This window comes from Bombus affinis, chromosome 8 (genome assembly GCF_024516045.1).
Source record: "Bombus affinis isolate iyBomAffi1 chromosome 8, iyBomAffi1.2, whole genome shotgun sequence".
Lineage (NCBI taxonomy): Eukaryota > Metazoa > Arthropoda > Insecta > Hymenoptera > Apidae > Bombus > Bombus affinis.
Genome location: NC_066351.1, coordinates 2908146 through 2927437, shown reverse-complemented (window position 1 = coordinate 2927437; position 19292 = coordinate 2908146). Strand labels below are relative to the sequence as shown.

At 44.0% G+C, this 19292-nt stretch overlaps 3 protein-coding genes across 28 annotated transcripts in view; 1 reads left to right on the top strand and 2 right to left on the bottom strand.

The window, feature by feature from the left end:
• The window catches only part of LOC126919403 (vanin-like protein 1), an 18693-nt gene extending 18356 nt beyond the window's left edge, over nucleotides 1-337 (bottom strand). For 2 of the 3 annotated variants that reach the window (XM_050728613.1, XM_050728614.1), the window contains exon 1: nucleotides 165-337. The gene's annotated coding sequence lies outside the window, so the exon portion shown is untranslated. The remainder of the gene's footprint in view (nucleotides 1-164) is intronic. The other variant, XM_050728617.1, reaches the window with a different exon arrangement.
• The window catches only part of LOC126919410 (synaptotagmin-7), a 23954-nt gene extending 9758 nt beyond the window's left edge, over nucleotides 1-14196 (top strand). For 7 of the 19 annotated variants that reach the window (XM_050728658.1, XM_050728665.1, XM_050728664.1 and 4 more), the window contains 8 exons: nucleotides 5818-5829; nucleotides 6952-7249; nucleotides 7340-7480; nucleotides 7597-7744; nucleotides 7859-7968; nucleotides 8061-8229; nucleotides 8318-8530; nucleotides 8702-14196. In XM_050728658.1, coding sequence (XP_050584615.1) covers nucleotides 5818-5829; nucleotides 6952-7249; nucleotides 7340-7480; nucleotides 7597-7744; nucleotides 7859-7968; nucleotides 8061-8229; nucleotides 8318-8530; nucleotides 8702-8802 — 1192 coding nt within the window. In that variant the 3' untranslated portion in view covers nucleotides 8803-14196. Of the gene's footprint in view, nucleotides 1-2200; nucleotides 2494-2523; nucleotides 2849-3921; nucleotides 5304-5817; nucleotides 5830-5926; nucleotides 5977-6951; nucleotides 7250-7339; nucleotides 7481-7596; nucleotides 7745-7858; nucleotides 7969-8060; nucleotides 8230-8317; nucleotides 8531-8701 lie in introns of those variants that run through there. The other 12 variants (XM_050728673.1, XM_050728669.1, XM_050728659.1 and 9 more) reach the window with 10 other exon arrangements.
• On the bottom strand, nucleotides 13888-19292 carry LOC126919380 (dynein axonemal intermediate chain 7 homolog). Of its 6 annotated transcripts, none has more exons than XM_050728533.1 (16): nucleotides 18656-19287; nucleotides 18370-18583; nucleotides 17916-18299; nucleotides 17620-17806; nucleotides 17388-17528; nucleotides 17249-17323; nucleotides 16957-17180; nucleotides 16643-16827; nucleotides 16224-16520; nucleotides 15992-16153; nucleotides 15655-15808; nucleotides 15238-15533; nucleotides 15038-15129; nucleotides 14672-14893; nucleotides 14480-14590; nucleotides 13888-14418 (listed from the first exon to the last, which is right to left on the bottom strand). In XM_050728533.1, the coding sequence occupies exons 3-16, from the start codon at nucleotides 18074-18076 to the stop codon at nucleotides 14278-14280; spliced, it is 2448 nt and encodes an 815-aa protein (XP_050584490.1). In that variant the 5' UTR covers nucleotides 18077-18299; nucleotides 18370-18583; nucleotides 18656-19287; the 3' UTR covers nucleotides 13888-14277. The 6 variants fall into 6 exon arrangements, with proteins under 6 accessions (XP_050584490.1, XP_050584489.1, XP_050584491.1 ...); XM_050728532.1 differs by having other exon boundaries at nucleotides 18705-19287; XM_050728534.1 differs by having other exon boundaries at nucleotides 18722-19287.

Sequence of the window (19292 nt, the reverse complement as noted above, 5' to 3'; positions counted from 1 at the left end):
AAATTAACTCGGCCGTTCGTCGAGCACGTAATCGATTCGACGTGGTACGAGTAACCAGGATGCTAGAAAGCATCGGCACGTAGCGCGCGCACTAATTAATTGCTTGGCTTTTTTATGCTTCTGTCGCGTTTCATCGCCATCTAGGCAATTAGTATCACACAAACCTACGCATTCAAGTCCGTTTTGGTAGTTTATCGCGCGCGCACTTGCTTGTCGCTGCTTCCATCCGAGATTATCCGTCCGATTCCTCTTTGTCCGATACTGATTATCCACGCTACGCGGTCGAGTCGTTGCCGTTTTCGCGATGGGCGCGCGCGGTTATGGCCGATTATGGCCGATTATGGCCGATTATGGCCGCTTGCACTCACTATCTTCTACTCTTTTCGTCCTGTTCCTTCTTTACCCCCTCTGCTTTCGCAGTCGCGCAAAGTTCGCGCGGTTTTCAAACCGTGTATCCATTTCTCTCTTCATCAACAATTTCTCGAAGCATGCGAATCGTTTCAACGAAACGTACTCCTAATAAATATCTATAACTATATACATATACTTATAAACGAACGAATTTCCTACTTCGCTTATCCTCGTCAACTTAATAATTTCCTGGGTCTCGAGATCCATGGCCCATACGCGTCTTTCATTCTCGTTCATTGTACTTTTATCGTTCTTCGTCAGTCTTCGTTTGTCTCATTTACGAGATGTTTCTGTATGCGCGTGTCGCGTACTTGAAATTACGATTACATTGAAAAGTAAGGCGCTGATAGGCACAAGATCCACGGTAAGAGAATCGAGAAGAAGAAACGTTGGTCAACGAAGAAAAATTGATAGAAAAAGGGCGAAATATTGGACAGAGAGGTAGCGAGAGGAAAAACAATAGAAAGAGGAAATGGGAAAAAGGGAGGGAAGGGACGAAAGAGAGAGAAAGAGGAGAAATTTATGTAGAAATGATCGATAACGATAGTCGATGTGTAATAATATTTTTCATAGTGAATCGTATACATATATTGTAAGCAGTATTCGGGATAACAAGTTCCTATCAAACGAAAGAAAAAACATCATCAATGTGAAATGTCGGAGAAGAGGAGCTCTCGAGTAAAACTAAAGAGACATTTGAATATTGTTCTTTCGATTTACAGCTGCTATTGAACAATTTTGAGATTTATCGTAAATTACTTATATGTGTCGATATACAGAGTCGCCTGTCCACGCGTTTTCGTAGGCTTTGCCGAGAGACCACTGTATCCACATGTAATACGTATTCGAATCACTCGAGGCGATGAATCTTGTAAACGGAACAGCCGCGTCTATCATCCGGTAGTAGAGTTCGGTCAGTTAAATGACACGAGAACGCGCCTGCGCACGTGTCTGCAACCCATTTTCGTTTCCTTTATTTCTCACCCGAGTTTTCCCCGACCACCAAGATATATACAAATAATTGAAAGGACACCAGAACTGGCCCACTTTATTTAACGATGCCTCAGGCTTTTTCTAGACAAAGGAGAAACAGGAGCAACTCCCGATCGAACTCGTCGTTTCGACGATTCGTGGGTTTTTCTCGTTCGTATATGAAAAATCGGGAAAAATCTCCAGCTATAATTTCTTTCTTTCTCGACCGATTTTTGCCGATTTAATCGACTTTGGATAAATGGACAAACAACTTGCATGCAACTGCGAATCAGGGGATTCGACACGACGCAACGGTTTTAAGATTCATGAGATACGTTGGATAGACAATCCGAGAAATTCGATATAGATCGTTTGGCGAACAAAATACCAGCGTTCAACGTAATTTTCAGATGCTAACTATAGGATCGAATCAAATTTCAAGGAAATTCGCGACAAAACAAAGATTTTGAGAGAAGTGATAACGGATCGAAGATGAAGAGAGAACGGTACGCTTGTATAAGGGTAGAGTGACAGCGGCGATGGTTGTGATGGTGGTGTGGTGGTAGTGATAGGGGAGTGGGGATGGTGGATGGAGGTGGACGGAAGTGGAGGTGTGGTGGTAGTGGTGGTAGTGATGGTGATGGTGGTAATGGTGGCGGCGATAGAGATAGAGGTAGTGGTGGCAGCGATAGCGGGGTGTCGGCTGTGGAGGGGATGGGGTGATATGGTGGGAGCGATAGCGGTACGGTGGAGATGGTAACAGGTACAGGCATAGAGGGTAAGGATACGACACGACGGTAGAGCGGCATAACCAGTGTGGAGAGGGTAGGTCTGGGTTAAAAGAGCAGGAAGGGGAGAGCAAACGGATGATAGAAGGGCAAAAAGGGGTGCGCGCGTTTGATCCCTGGTGCGTAGGAGAAGTTTTCTATGGCGTCCGGAACGGTCCTTGGGTGAGCAGCGAGGTGGCGCCAATGTATCGAAGGCTTGAAAGCATCGATGCGAATGCAACCAGGGCTTTTCCACCCAGGAGGAAAGTTTAGTTTGTGATGCGACGCGGTTGCGGGTAGAAGTGGCGAGACAAGCGCGTTTTTTCGCGCGAAAGCGATCGCGGTACGTTACCGCTTTCTTTTTCGATCGACTTAAAGCGATATTCTCGCGAGGTGTCCTTCTTTACGATTTACGATTTACGATTTACGATTTACGGCTCACGACTCACTACTTATGGCTTACGGCTTTCAGCCTACGACTTAAAATTTTTTCAATTGATTCTACCAGCTTTTGTTTATTCGTCCCGGCTACGAAGGCATTCGATTCGGATTTGCTATATATTACCTCGCGCATTGTTCTACGACAACATGTTTTTATTATTATTGTCCATTCGTCTGACTTTACCAGGGAATGTAAAAGATTCTAGCAAACGCTTGTTATAGACGAGAAAGTCCAGAAAAGAAGGTCTATATAAAAGGTGTGCGATTTTTTCTCGAGGTCAGTGGGGGTAACGTGGGTGCAAAGGAGCCGCGATAAAATTGGAAAAGCGATAAGCGTATATAACGTGTCGCGTGCTCGCGTGGCGATCGTTAATGTTCTATCTTGCATTGTTTCGATCTGTGTTCTTCAAATGCGTCAACTACGTAACAGGTGGCTAACGAGTTACAAGATTGCACACCAGATGAAACCTTTTATTTTCGACCAAGTAGCACGATGGCGGCGAAAACGAAAGTAGTAATCATCGATCGATTATAAATCGTTCGTAATTTGATCTTTTAACGATAATCGATTCCTCGAATTAGATTTGTAAACTAAAATCGTTTCAAGTTGATGACGAAATTTTTTCGGAAACTACGTCGAATCCCGCGGACTGTACAAAATACACATATGTAAATATTTGAAAATTCTGAAATAAGATGATGTTTTAGTAACATCGTATGGTTGATATTATAATTTTGCCCGTTGTTTGTGCAAGCAATGCAAAGTAATTCGATAAATGTATATAGTCGTTGAAGGGACACTACGTGCATCTAAATTTGAACGTAGTAGGTACCTATATAATTCGTCCAAAGTTATATCGGAAGAGAGACGTAAATTCTTCGTAAAATTTCGAGAGGATCGCAGTTTGTCCATTTGTTTGTAAAATTCATAGTCCGCGTGTAGTACAACGACTAGGAACCTGTTGCTTGGATATTCTTCGGCATTGACCGAACCGCATCACGGCCAGGAACTCTTACCTCTGTCGTGCGCGTGCGTTTCGATCGATCGTGTCGTTCGTAATTTTCCTTCGTGTTGAAAGCTCGGAGGACTTTTTGCTACCGACATCTACGACCAGAACAAATCTCTCAGAGAAAAGGAAAAATCTACCCCATATGACTGATTTGTTCGCTGTACTAGAACGAAATTATCGTTGTTGTAACGATCCTCATCGCTCGGCGCACGGACGTTCCGAACATTATCTGGAGTCTTGAGTTTGACAGAGAACGAGGGCGAGAGATGAGATGGAGAGGAGACGGAAGGTGAAGGGGATGAGATCGATAAGGCTTGCAGATCGATGGATACGTGTAAATTGTAATACATACAATTGAAAGCCAGCCTTATCAATAGAATTTCGTGATTGGTGTATAAAAATGGTTTAATCGCGTCTGGATGTAAGCGTATGCGTGCCCAGCGAGATGCGCGCGCCGTATCTATCGACCTTCGCAGACATCGTTGCCACGTGCACGATATAATATATCCTTGATTGGGTTCGGAATTTGTCGTTCGGTTCTCGAATATCGATAACGTCGGAGGACTTGGCCCCTGGAACAGTGCGCGAATCGATAACGCGTGACTAATTTCGTGGACGCGTCGCATAATCGTCGCATAATCGTGGCGGCACGGCGGTGTCGTGGTGCTGCTGCAATGTCGTGGTAACCACGATTATGGGGTGATAGCGTTGATTGGCAGTAGACACGATACGTAATAAAAGTAGCGGTAGAGAAGATAACAGTGGTGGCGGTGGCGGTGGCGGTGGCGGTGACTGTGGTGGCGGCAGTGACGTCGGCGATGGCGTGAACAGCGTGGCAGCGGTACCGGCGAATGTAGCTAAGATCGATCGTATCCCCTTCTTTCGACCGTCGCGTCCGTTCTACCGACCAACAGACTGACCGACCGACGCGATGGAATATTGGAATATAACCGAACCAATTTCTCAGATTTTTTTCGCGTATACGATCGCTCGCTATTATTATCTTTGATCGCTTTTCGGAAATACGGAACTAGGGCTTTCTGCCTCGTATTATTCGTTATTTCCCCTCTGATACATTTGCGAAAACGTTGAATATTCGCGATATAGGTACACGACAGCCGCCATTCTCTTTGAAACATTGTTGCTCGAGAAAACTCAGATTCACGCACCACCGCTAAGCAGTTTCTAAAATGACGTCGTGTAGCGATACGAATTGTTTTATGAATGCGAAATATTCACTATTAAGAACTACAAATATTCTTACATGCATCGAATTCGATACCTAAACGTATCGAAATGTTACAATTCTTAAACTAAATGTTTTCGTGTGCTGATTATTGTGTATTTAGACAAAATTTGTCCAAAGTATCGAAGAGCGGATCGGATCGGTTCGCGCCAGGTTTTGTGATTCGAAGAGAATAATTCGCTTGAGGAAGTGTATTATCGAGCAAAGAGAAAGAAGAAAGAGATTGAAAAGTTTAGAGGCGGCTAGAGGTTGCACACGCGTATAAATAGGAAAGTACGTTCTTCGTTTTTCGTCTTCTTTCAATGGAATAGATCATAAACTCGATAACAGGAATGTGAACTCTGGTTCTCGCAATAATCGTGGTTAAAGACTCTCTCGGAACGATAAAATCATGTGGGCTGCAGTCACGAGGTCTTTGGAAATACTGGTTGCCTTCTTCGAGTATTACACCACCAGGTAAGGAATGTGTATTAAATCGGCAACGTAAATTAGGAATAAAATTAGCATGATAGCGTGTCCCCCTGAGGCGATTAGCGTAAAGCGTCATCGAATAAGCTTGTCTGAACAATGACTCACAACGTGGGACATTATACCTCTCTCTCTCTCTCTTTCTCTCTCTCTCTTTCTTTTTCTCTCTCTTTCTGTATCTCGCACCTTATATTTTTCGATTGGCTGGACTCTCTTCTCAAGTTTCTTCTTCTTCGGATTCGTTACTATTGCGAGTGGCACTGATTGCGCCGCGGTTTCAAACGAAACGTGGAACGTTTGGAACACGACAGCGAAGAAAATATTGTGACGCGAAAGTTCCGAGAGTCCATCGAACCAAAACGAATTCCTTGTGATCGTTTGTTTCGTCGTTCTCTCTTCGAATTTGAGATCGAGATTCAAGATTCAAGACACAAGACTCACCAATTCCTGTTTTCACTTCTTTTGTTTCATGCGTCCTTTTGGGGTTACTATTGGGATCCAGAGCGCAATTGGAGTAAGTATACCACGAGTTGGTAAATAGTAAAAACTTTTAATCTATCTTCTCTCGTACTGCTTCACTTGACTCTTCTATCTTCTCTTTCAATTCTCCTTCCTAATGGAACGAAATGTCTCATTCGCGGATGGGTGCTGCTTTATCTGCGTAAGTAGTTGAATTGAATTCAATTCTTCGATTCTACATTTCCATTTCTCCCGTTTCAAGTTTCGTTCTAAGCATTAGCTTATTTCTCCTTTTTCCTTGATCTTAATATGCGCGATCTCCCAACAATTTTTGCACCAAATTCAATTACAACAAACTCTGTTACTTTTCTATTCGTAGTATCCTTTCTCAACACTCGACTCTCCCTGACTTTCCTTTTGAATGAATTTCAAGTGAAACTACCGATTCGGCGTTGTGCAGAGGAAAAGAAAAGAGGGGGAAGAGAGAGAGAGAGAGAGAGAGAGAGAGAGAGAGAGAGAGAGAGAGAGAGAGAGAGAGAGAGAGAGAGGGAGAGAGAGAGGGAGAGAGATTCATAAAACAAGAAAATCAGGGCAAATTTGGCATTGCGCATCCCAATTAATCGAATCGCACGTGCTTTTATGCGTTTTTACGACTGTCGATCAAACTTGAATGTCTAGAGTTTAAGAGACTAGGTCTAGATTCTAGATGGTAGCCCGAATAGCTCGATACATCGAAGGACGAGCATAGACAGCCGTTGCACCATAGCTACGTATACATATACATACGTATGTGTAGGATAATACGTTAGATAGGTAGATAGAACATAGAACCCCTGACTATGAGTCTTCGTTCACCGTAGTTTGTAGTGTCATGATGATCGCTTTTGACAACGCACAATCTAATCGCGATTGCTTTAGCTACGCCAAAATATATAGTTGAAACTGTATGCGCTTTAGTTTTGATCGTTGTTAATAAATGCACGTGAAAGGAAATCGGGATGACGCGAGATTTTTGGCGGATGATGAAAGATGAACGAGATCGAAACGTGAACCACGGTAATGATAAGACAATTACGATGACGCAACGAGGACGAGAACAATAAAAATGAGCCAGGCGGGGTACGCGATCGGATGAAGTGGTGCGATAGAGATTTGAAAAGAGGGTCGATTGCCGTAGGACAACCGATAGCCCGGCGAACAAACCAACAACATCGACAAGTGGAAGCGGAGCGGCGGGAACTAGCGGTTCAAGCGGTTTGACGACGAGCGGGGCAACCGCGGGAGCTAGCGGATCGGGGTCTGGCGTGGGAGCCGCGTCTGGTATTGGAAATGCGAACGCAGGAACGAGCGGGGCGAACGCGATTTCCCTCGGCGGTGCTAGTAGCGGGTCGGCCGCTGGAACGGCCGAACCTCGCACTCCCACCGCTGGAGTGCAAAACAAACAGCTGCAAAATGTCAAAGGAGATCATCCGTCGGTAGGTCGGATTTCTTCGTCGAATCTCTTTCTCCCGCCGATTTTGCGAGTCCAATCCGTATGTGTAGCTTTGAACACGTTTTCATTTCAGAAAGCGTTTCTGCAGAGCAGATCGATGTCTTTGGTGGACATGTACATCGATAATTCAGAACCCAGCGAAAATGTTGGTCAAATACATTTCAGCTTGGAATATGATTTTCAAAACACTACGCTTATCTTACGTATTATACAGGTTAGTGCTGCCTGCCTACGATACGCGAATCGTCGATATTCGGTCTACCTCCATCTACCTACCCATCGCGGCCAAACCTATAAATGACAAATGTTACTCGGTACTTTGACTTTTAGGGTAAAGATTTGCCGGCAAAGGACTTATCCGGGACGTCCGATCCTTACGTCCGCGTAACCCTTCTGCCGGACAAGAAACACCGACTAGAGACGAAGATAAAGAGACGCACTCTAAATCCTCGATGGAACGAAACATTTTATTTCGAAGGTAAGCATCGATCCGAGATGCGTTCCAGGCAAACTGCATCGCATACACAGATTCACGCTACGATTACACGTTTCAAAAAGGATTACGTCGCCTTATATTACGTTCTTTGCGTAGGTTTCCCGATTCAAAAGTTACAAAGCAGAGTGTTGCATTTACACGTGTTCGATTACGATCGATTTTCCAGGGACGATTCTATCGGAGAAATGTTTCTTCCGCTATGTCAGGTAATTTTCATGATCAATCCGTGCTCTTCAGCGATGGTTCGATGGTTCGAGTGGTATCGAGTCGCGATATAACGATGAACGATTCTCGGTAGGTTGACTTTTCGGACAAACCGTCATTTTGGAAAGCCCTGAAACCACCGGCGAAGGATAAGTGTGGCGAATTATTGTGTTCCTTGTGTTATCATCCGAGCAATTCCGTACTCACTTTGACGCTTTTGAAAGCGAGAAACTTGAAAGCAAAAGATATTAACGGAAAATCAGGTGAGCGATTCGATATTTTGAGATTGCGGTCAGGCTACGACACTTAATTTTTTCTTTTCCCTTTTCTCCACTCTGCTCTTGCGTTTAGATCCATATGTAAAAGTATGGTTGCAATTCGGCGACAAGAGGATCGAAAAACGGAAGACACCTATATTTAAATGTACTCTGAATCCAGTATTCAACGAAGCATTTTCGTTTAACGTACCATGGGAAAAGATTCGAGAATGTTCGTTGGACGTAATGGTGATGGACTTCGATAACATCGGTCGAAATGAGTTGATCGGACGAATTCAACTTGCAGGTACAGTATTTTTCGATAATTTGCTCAATGCAACCGCCACTGTGTCACTGTCACTGTCACTGTTACTGTTACTGTCACAATCGTATCATTACCAGCGTCGTCGGTCTCTTTATGCATCTATGCGCACGTAGAACTATCGGATAACGTTGTTGTTCGTTGGTAAAATTTCAGGAAAAAACGGCAGTGGAGCGAGCGAAACGAAACACTGGCAAGATATGATTACGAAGCCGCGGCAGACGATCGTACAATGGCATCGACTAAAGCCAGAGTAAAGGTTTGAACGTATCTGGTGCTACTTGTATACGTTACGAGCACATTGGAGATCGTCGATCAAACCTAGACCTGTAACATCGAGAGTATCTTCTGAATTCTCGAGCCCCTTTAACTTTGTCACTATTTCGCGTCGTCTTTTTCTTTTCTTTACTTTTCTCTTTTTTTCATTTTCCGCCGTCTCTTTGTTTCTTTCTTCTCTTATATATCCCCTTCCCGTTTTTTATTTCCTACTTCGCATAAAATCGATCAAAATCTACCGATATCTTTGGCACGATTTCGAAGTGCCTGTTGATTTCGATTCACGCACTTTTCGCAGTCGAGTATCGTGTCGAATCGAAAGTGACAGACATTCCGTCGGCTTACCCATACAAATATAGTTCACTACGTGGCGTTTCGTTTGGTTTCATGCGACGACGTTCTTCTGTATAGGAAAATACGGAGGAAATCAACTGGTGTTCTAGCTTCTTTATTTTCCCTCGATTGCTCTATCGGTTGGCTGGAAATGGGAAAGAACAGAGGAAAGGTCGAGCGTCCATATCGAGCGAAAGATTTCCCTTTCCCCCAGGATACTTATGGGCAGAAACTGTTTCTGTACGTTGCGTTACGATCGAACCATTTTCTCCGGCGCAACGTCGATATTTCCTGTCGGTTAGTTCTTTGTCCTCCTTTTTCTTCATGCACGACAACGATTCACGACGAATATATATCCGTATTCAGCTCCCTCGCGCGAACGATAACGAGCTCGTTCTCACGCGAGATCGTGTGCCGCGATGTTTGAACATACCGATATACGTTTCGAGCGAACGACGAGACGCCCGAAACAGCGACCGATCGATATTACTTTTGCGACTCTATTGACATTTAACATCGAACATTATTTTTATGAGTGTTTTGCACGAGTAAGTACGTACCGAGTACGTAATACCGTTGCTTCGAAATACGTTGATGCGATTCAGCGTCAACCTCGTCCCTGTTTCCCGTATATTCATCCCCGGTGTCTTTCGATTCTACCATCAGATATCAAAGCGTTACGACAAAGAAAAGAAATGTCTGCTCGTCTACCAATCTTCAAAAAGTTTCCCTTTATTGCGCGCTTTCTGTTTCATCCCTTTGCCCCGATTTCATCATTTCTCATTTTTGAGTCGGCCGTTAAAATCCATTGTTGACCGAAGGTAGAACCAAACTCGGCTATCTTCTTTCCCCTTTAGTCGCGTTCCCACGATATCCTAAGTTTCAACTGTTTACAACTGTTGTTCAACTGTTCAAGTTCAACTGTTTCAACTCCTTTTCTTCCAATTTTTTCTTCTCCCTTCTCATTTCTGTTTCTTTTCCCTTTGTTATATCCCTTTGTTATATTGGTTATTTGGTAGCGTGCAATTGCTCATCGCGTACGTGCACGAATGATCGAAACGGGGGAACACCGGAATATAATATTGAATTCTTATAAGTAGAAACCATAAAGCAGCGATATTTTTGACGGAATTTTTGTATCGACCTAGTCGGAAATCTTTTGAAAGCGATAAAAATTGTGATCGGTGTTACACCTTGAATTAATCTTAAGCGTTACATTCGATAGTTTGCTGTTGTTGACGATAACACGTAGAGATATCCCCGAGATAAAATTGGGACGACGATTTGCAGGTTTTGCATACATTATACATACATACATACGTATATTCGCATTCGAAAAGTGTGCGTGTACATGTGCGTTTGCATATACGTGGCGTATCTGTGTGCGCAACTGCGTTCATCTCGGTATATGTGTAGAGTCGAATGTGCAGTGCGTCGTGAAACGAAAGTAAAACACCGACAGTAGTAGTGAATATGTAGTTGTTGGCAAAGCGAGGGGCGTCGCGTAGCGTGTTTAGCGTAGTGCTTTTACGTTACAAGCGTAGATGCGATTTGCGGCTCGAAAACGTCGTACTCGATGTCGCGGCAAACGCATGCTCCGAGCAGCGTGGTCGACGAATATTTTTACATTCAGTGGTTTTACAATCTAACGAATAGCTAGATAGTCGAGTGTGAATAAAAACCGAGCTGCTTCTTAAACGAGCTACGTACCACGCCAGCGAGATCGAGCGACGACTTTGCACGCGACGCGGGATACATCCGATTCCTCCCTCGCGTACGTGTCAATCTCGTCTAATCTTACATCGATCTTGTTCGATCGCACGCACGCACGCACGCACGAACGTACGTAAGTATGTACGTACTTACGCATGCATGCACGTATACACGCGCGCACGCACACATGCACGCAGGACCGCATACATATACACGAACGCACACACCTGCATATGAAGTAGGTCAAACATTTGCACGCATACGCATCGCACATGTGTGTACACCTAATTATCGAGTAGCACAAAAACCAGTTAGACTAACGTTTGTATATCGTAGCCTGTGTATTATACCGTTACGCAACCGTTGAAATGCAAAATGCAAAATGCAACACGAAACATTACGATTTCGCATAAACCTGTTAGAAAAAAGAAAAAAGAAAAAAAAAGAAAGAAAGAAAAGGAAAAAATAAGAAAAGAGAGAAATGCGCTAAAACGACTCGTTCGACTCCTGTTCGACTCTTTCGAGTCGGAGTCCGAGCTAACGTTTGCACAAGAGGAGTGTCACATGCACCAGATCCATAGCGTTTAGTCGTTAAGCGAACGCGTTCGCAGCGCGTTTATAAATATTATACGTTCGTATGTCGCTCGATCGCGTTTGGTCGATCGTGATGGAACGCCTGTTGGCGCGATTACGCGCGCTCAGATAGAAAATTAGCCCCATAATCGGAGAAAAAGTGCCAAAAGTAAACGCGAACGACGGATCGAAGGTGTCTCTCAACCCTCGAGCGTTTCTTCTCCCTATTTTCTTTTTCGATTTTCTCGTTTGCTCCAACGCGCCGCGATCGTTCGGAATTTCGAGCGATCCTGGCCGATGGAGCTTTCGCGAAATTCGCGCGACAGCAACAACGATCGGCGGCCGGTGTCAATGGAAACCGAGTTAGCCGAAGCAACGGACGGATTATCTCTACCGTATACGCTTCTCACGTGGATGAAGATTATTATTCACGTGTGGCGCCAGAGATTCGTTGTTCGAGCGATCGATCGTTCATGTTTGGTATTTAATCTGCGTTTTCTCACGCAGATGGAACGCGCGCTAATTCTAAAACCTATTTTAGAGAGTCAAACGAATCGTCGACATACATTGCGTAGTGTATACAAACTAAATACGCGTTAATTCGAACTGGATGCGAATTGGGCCTTATACCATGGATTACCTCAATCGTAAGCAGCTTGCGAGTCAAGTTCCAGTTTGCGATAACGATAGAACGAGCGTTAATAGGATTTTAGAGCGATCCCGCGCGAGAATGGCTCGCTACTCGATATCGATCAGCGTAATCCAGTCGATACTTATTCAGGTTCGATCATAGTCGGTATTTTATCGCCTATCCGTATTACCTCTCTGTTCTCGACACGATTCACCCTGCTATAACTCGCGCGAAGTGGCGAGTCGAGAAGTGCAAGTTGTTGGCCTCTGCGTCGGATCGAGAGCGAGCCGACACGCGGGACTCATTTGACACGGCGTACGACGCACCGCGTCAAACGATATTACTGTCTCGTTTTCTTCTTGGTCTTTCGTTCGATCGGTAACATCGTGAAAAGGAAAGGCAGGTCGCCTCCTCTAGTTGTTTTCCGATTCGCAAATTTATCGAAAGTTGAACTTTATGCATCGACCATTTCATCATCGACTACTACAGTCTTTAATCTTGAGATTGATAAACGCTCATCGCGTAGTTCAGACATAACTTGACGAAGAAACAACGTAGTCGGGTGGTCATAATGTAAGTACACCTACTTAAAGGAGAAGCATCGTCGCGCTTGTAAACAAAAAGTTTCGAACGAAGATAAAAGAAGAAAAGAGGTAATGGAAAAAGTAATGCTGGAATAGCTGGCGAGCCGGATGCTGATGTGTTTGAGAATATAGAAAGATAGCTAATAAGTAAGTAGAGAACGACGCAGACGCTGGATTCGCGATCGTCCGAATCGAAACGGAAAAGGAAAGTGGAAAAAAGAGATTATCGTGACAGCGTTATCGTTTGACATATTGCGCGCGACTATGAGTATACATATCGTACGCGTGCAAACGATACATAGGACGAACAGGGTTCCGTCGATCGGTGGAAGAAGAAGTAAGCGCAAACGAACTCAACGGAAGCAAAAGAGAAAAAAGAAGATAGGATGGATGCGAAAGAGGACGATCGAACGAACAAACGAACGGACGAACGAACGAAGGAAAGAACGAACGAACGAACGAATGAACAAACTAACGAATGGATGAATGAACGGACGAATGAATGGACGAACGAATGAATGAACAGACGAACGAAGGGACGAACGAACGGACAAAGGAATGAATGAACGGACGAACACATGAATACATAAGCGGGCGAATGAACGAAGGGGCGAAAGAAATTTCTGCGATCGATCGTGTTCGGTTATGTACCGAAGTGAAGACTGCTCGCCACGCGTGTCCGGCCCTCGCAGCGCGCAACACTATACATATATTTTTTAGCTTCCTATTGCGTATGCACGTAATATTTGTTCTAAAAATCAAGAGAAGAATTAAACTGGAAGTTGGGAAGGTGTATCTGTATAGGTGGGTGGGATGGAAGGAAACATCGATTCGAAGAAATAAGTTGTATTTTTCGACAAAGACTAGAAAAAGACGGACGAAGGGAAACGGAACGAACGAGCCCCGTTCGAAAAGTAATTGCGTTTTCGATTGACGACATCGATAAACAAACAAACGAACAAACAAATAAACGAGCAAGCAAGCACATATACATACACACAAACACACAAACCGTTCGTTGTCGGAAACCTCGACTGACTAGGCCCACGTAGCCAGATCCGCAGTAAACGACTCTGCCAGTCGTACAGATTTAACGCTTCCTTGTCATATCATTTCCTCGTCGTTGTGTATCGCCTGTTATACACCTTATCGATCTGATCCGTGCGCGCACGCACACTCAACCACCCACCCACCCACTCACACACGCACACGCACACACATTTTGCTCCACATCTTGCCCTTCGTCCCGAGCATTCCAGCAACCGACTCGGTCGCACAATCTCTACCCTACATCATTCTGCTACCTCATTCTCTTTCATTCGACCCTCGACCCAACGACGAAGCGCATCGATTAACTCTTTATCGCTTAACTATAAGCTCGATATCGCTGTGTGTTTCCTTCGAGTCGAAATATCGTTTTACAAACTGATATATCGTTGACAAACTGATCGAACGGAGGCGTTTATTATTTCCTGAATATCGCTTGATGCTCGACATAACGTTGTATATCCGAATAAAGAGAATTTCGTTTGGGAAACGAACTCTCGTCATCCAATCTTATTGCCCTTCTTCCATTTTCGATGCACCGACGGCCAAGAGTCCTTATTCGCAGCTCGATCGAGTTAAGAGGACAAGCTGATAACATTGGTACGTTCGAGAAGTTGAGTAACCGTCGACGCTAACTTATACGACATCTGTTCCGTCAGTAGTCGAGTCTTGATCCCGGCGGTGTCTAACGCCAATTGATAAAGGTCGGCGTAAAACTAAAAAACAAAATACAGAAGAAAGAAGAAAAAGGAGAAGGAACGGATCGTTTTCCTTTACCTTGATGTCTTCGTCGTCATCGAGTGGTAAGTCGGAGAATTCGGAACTGACCTCTGTACACCGTATGCGCATCGTCCGCGAAGATGTTACCAAGAGCGTCAGGTTCGTACGCTGAATGGTCAAGTTCAGTAAAATAAGGTCAAGTATATATTTTGAAAATAATTAACCGAAGGCTATTTGTTGGCGTGTTACCTGTTTTGCGACGCAACCGTGTACCTCTTTAAATTGCAAAACTATTTCTCGAAAGCTGCGAGACGCGTTCCATCGTGACCAAGAAAAAATATAGGAGGTAGACAATAGAGCCATACACTCTCTCAAGTGTTTCTCAGCGATCGGGTGTTTGATCGAGAGTCCTTTTAAATAGCTGGCAGCATCCCGTTCCGGAAAGAGGTCGCACCCAACTTGTTGCAATCGCTGCAAGTTGCGCTAGTGTACGCTTTACCGCTAGTACTCTTTGTGAACGACTCGAGCATCGCGAAATATGTACAATTTACACGACCGGACAAAAGCAGAGGAACAAAAGGGTAAAAAGTTGAAAGACGAATTACACGTAGTTACCTCGATCAAACATTCCAATTCGAAATATTCACCGATAATTTCCTTAATCGGTGTAGACGCGGCACCGGTAAGTGAGTTCAAACAAACTCGATCTTCCTACGAAAAGAAAGGAAACCTAATTGTTCGTCAAGAAATAAAAAATCGTGTTCTTTGAATTTCGTATGAATACAAAATCCCAGGTTAAGAAAATGCTATAGTACTCGCCCTGACAACGAACTCGGCTTGAATCGTGGCAGCTGTAATGTTGAGAACCACCCCGGCATGTTCTCGTCCGCTTTTTCCCATTTCCGGTTTCAATTCCCAACTTTGAAACGGAAGATTCGCGTATTTGTAGCCAGCTAATCCATGGATTCCCAATCTTCCGGTACGAAACGTGATCGTTTGTTTCTCTTCGTTGAATTTAACATCGTGTACGTGTTTCGTTGACCACATTTCTTTCTCTGGTAACCAATGGGCGACCACCGGTGGTTCGAACCAAAACACCGAATCGGGCAGCCTGTACAGATGTAACAACGATGCGAGCAGCAATCAACAGGAAATGCAGAGGGAAATTGAAATCAACAAAAAGGAAAGTAAAGATCGTAAAGAATAAGATTGACGTATTGATGTAAACCGACTTGAGCGTAAGCAAGACGAGCGCATCCATCGCTAGTTCCAGAGCTTTCATTTCAGCTTCGATGACTTCCGGCGTTCTCTCGGACTCCAGTGGTGCCTTAGGCGTCTCGTATGATCTAAGAAACGGTACGAATTTCGGCTCCTTCGGTAATTCAACTGTAACGAAAGTGCTTAATTGGTAACTGGTCCGGTTTCGAGTTTCGGTGGTCGTTTCAATGACGCGATTCGTAATTGATAGTGCGTTATCGAAATATCGATAATCGGTGTTTGGTGAACGATAAACACATAATCAGTAATGCAAATCATGGCCATCTGGAAGGTAACCCAAATGGTACTCACGAGTAGTTAAATAAGTCTCTTTTCCGAGATCTTTTGGTTGTGGTGGTTGATAGAGGAGATCTACGCGAAATACTCCACCGAGGATCCTGTATTTTCGCAAATTCACCTCTGTCTTTTCGCATCGAGTAAAGAGTAACTTTCTGCTTTCCGACATTGCTTCCTCTGCGAACAAAACATTTCCCGTGCAACACGATATGACATCGACCATTGGAAAATCGGACGACGATTTTACCTTCCTTCTGATCAAGTATCTCGTTCGGGGTCGGCAAATAGGGTAATAGCTCCGTTTTCGAAGGCAACACCGAGGCCAACGTGGATTCGAATTCCAACTGGTAATCTTTCGCCGAATGTGCTTTTTTCTCCTTTTTACCTCGTTTCCTTCTTTTATCCAGCCGCGGTGAAACCGGAGGATATTCCATTCTTTCCAGTATCGCTTTCTTTTCCTCTAGACGTAAACGTCGTCCTTCCGCTTGTTCCTCGCGTAATCGAACCTTTTCTTCATACTCTCTTGTCGAGTATTCCAGAAGATCTATAAAATAAAACACAATGTAGGTGTAGAGGGAGGGGATGATGGAATTTGTTGAGATAGTTGCCCCAAATTCCCGATCACGAGCGAACGTATCGAAAACTGCGTAGAGAAGCATAACGTACCTAGTGATGGATTCCACAGATCGAACAAATTTTCTGGTAGTTGGGGCATGCGATAGGAATTAGCTTCGATCGAGTAATGATCGTAAGCAAGCCAAAGACCTCTAATCGCCATACGATGGCAGTCCAAATCGCTCGGCATCTTGATCGTCAGTTTCATTTCTTTGAATTCTATTTCGATCGACTTTCTGCAATTTGAAACGCGTAACGATCAAACTCGATCAGTATATTACTAACGGTACTAGAAGAATGTAATATAAAAATTATAATGTAATATAAAATATCGGTAGATTGGCGCAGGAAGATCGGAAGGGTACCCGTGTGCGGTTAACGACGATCGTTCTATATCCCCTCCTTGTCGTTTTAGTCCTATCGGCAACGGGATAGGAGCCCAAACGCAGCACACTGCTTTGTTCGTCGCACGAACGTATCTGGTAGTTTTCATGTCTTCTCTGATCATGTTAGCCTCGATGTTACGTAGTAATCGGTAGCACGCGAGATCTATCCATCGTTGAAGTTCGATTCGAAGTTTAGTAGCGATCTGTGGCGTTGGAAAATAAAAGTGACAATCGTTGGAAAAGAAGAAAGATTTCCTCGAGATCCACTCACCGATTCGCATTCGATCACGTATTCCTTCGAGTCGATCGTGGAGAAGCGAATAATTCGATCGATTTTGCTCAATAGCTGAAAGATTAAAGTTAATCATGAAGGTTATCGATCGATTGACCGAATTATTCTGTTTACTTACATGTGTGATCACTCGACACTTATCCTCTATGGTATTCATACTCGCCTCTTTATCTGTCAACGGCCAGAGAAACAAAAATGTATTCATGTCGGACAACGAACCAGGATCTGGTAGACCATCGCAAGTCATGTACCGTGCCCACTAAAATACATCGATAGAAACGGGAAGAGAGAGAGAGAGAGAGAGACATTATGAAATGGTGGAAATGCGTGATTTTCAACCAAGTACCAACGTTCTCTTCTTGTTTCAGATTCAATATGTTATTTGCGTACGCTGTCCAATGTCGAGAAAGTATGACGCGTGTCTGCTTCAGCTGTCTCTGCCTGATCATCGCCTCTTCCGCTTCCATTTCTATTCTTCGTTTCTTGTCGTATTGTTCCAAACGAATCTCCTCTTGCATGTCTTTTATCATAAGATCCCTGCGTGATATAGCAAAGGAAAAAAGAAGAGGAGGAAGAAGAAGGGAGAGACGATGATGATGAGGTAAAAAGTACGTAATACATACTTCGGTTCTTTCGTCCACGTTACCTGATATCCTCCATCCGACTAATTTTATCTACATCGAAGATTCCTGCTCCGACAGCAGACTCGTCTGTTTTTTCTTCCGGCGAAGCTTGGTCTTCTTTCCTTTTTTTCTGATTTTTCAGGGACGTGTCTTTGGATCGCGCTATAATTGCGGCCGCTGCCATTTTCTAAATTAATCGAGATTGAATAGAATCGAGATTGTTCGGTTTCTTTCGGGAAACGGCCACGGCGTTTGCGGCTTAACGCGTTTACTAGATCGGCTGATTTGGCATTCGAAAGTTGGCCGAACCGCGTTACGTCGCTACACCGCAGACATCAACGCGAATCAGTCGCTTATCTCGATTTACTTTACAGCGAAATAACCTGCCATTCGCGCCATCTTTCCACCTAGAACATCGAACGTTCAACAGCACCGAATTAGATTATCGCTAACTGAAATACTATGTTTCTTCTTTACCAAGCATAAGACGTGACGTGGTGCGTCGATGGATTTCGCTCGTTGTCTTCGCGCGATGCTTTCTCTTCCTACTTCATCCTCTTCATACTCCACGTACAACACGTCCGATTTGGAGCCCGAGTCCGAATCGCGGTCATTTTCTTCGTCGAAGAAATCTTGTTTGCTTTTCGTCGTTTGTCGGTTATTATTCGACGATGCTTTGCCCTTCGATCCCCTGCAAAATTGACCACTTCTCTTTTACTTCTTATCTTACTCTATTTCTCCCTCTCCTTTGCGTGTATCATACACAAGCTCGACATAGGGTCGAAATGGGTACTTTTCTGCCGAATCGATACCTCTCCGAGGTGATCACCTGGTCCAAGTCGAAGCTCGAACGAGTCAACAACGACGTTGTTTCGCTTTGTCGAGGAAATGACGACATCGATGTATTCAAATGGATTAGCGAGAAACCTCCGTTTCTTGTCAAACGTCGTCATGAATGTCACGATCGACAGTAACACGTCTGACAACTGCCGACTGCCGTAACCAACTACCAACGATATATGTATGTACATATGTATACATGTATATAACATGTGTAGGATGTATCCTATACTTTGCTCTACATATAGCAAAAGAAAAGTAAATCGTATAGAAAAGAGACATTGAATATGCTGCTTTCGTATTACGCGATTATTCGTGGGAAATAGACAGCAACCGTTTTGTATTCATTATCGGATATTTACAAACACTGGTATGGAAGCTCGTAAGAAAATGGATATGCAGATATCGTCCCCGCATTAATTTCTGTAATAACGTTTAAGAATTTATCGTGCGACTACTCCTATCTTCGAACGTCGCGGGTATGTAGGGTGTTTTCTGTATTTCGACAAATCAAAATATCTCACAAAGGATTAGTTCTATTAAAAAAAAGTTTCAGTAGA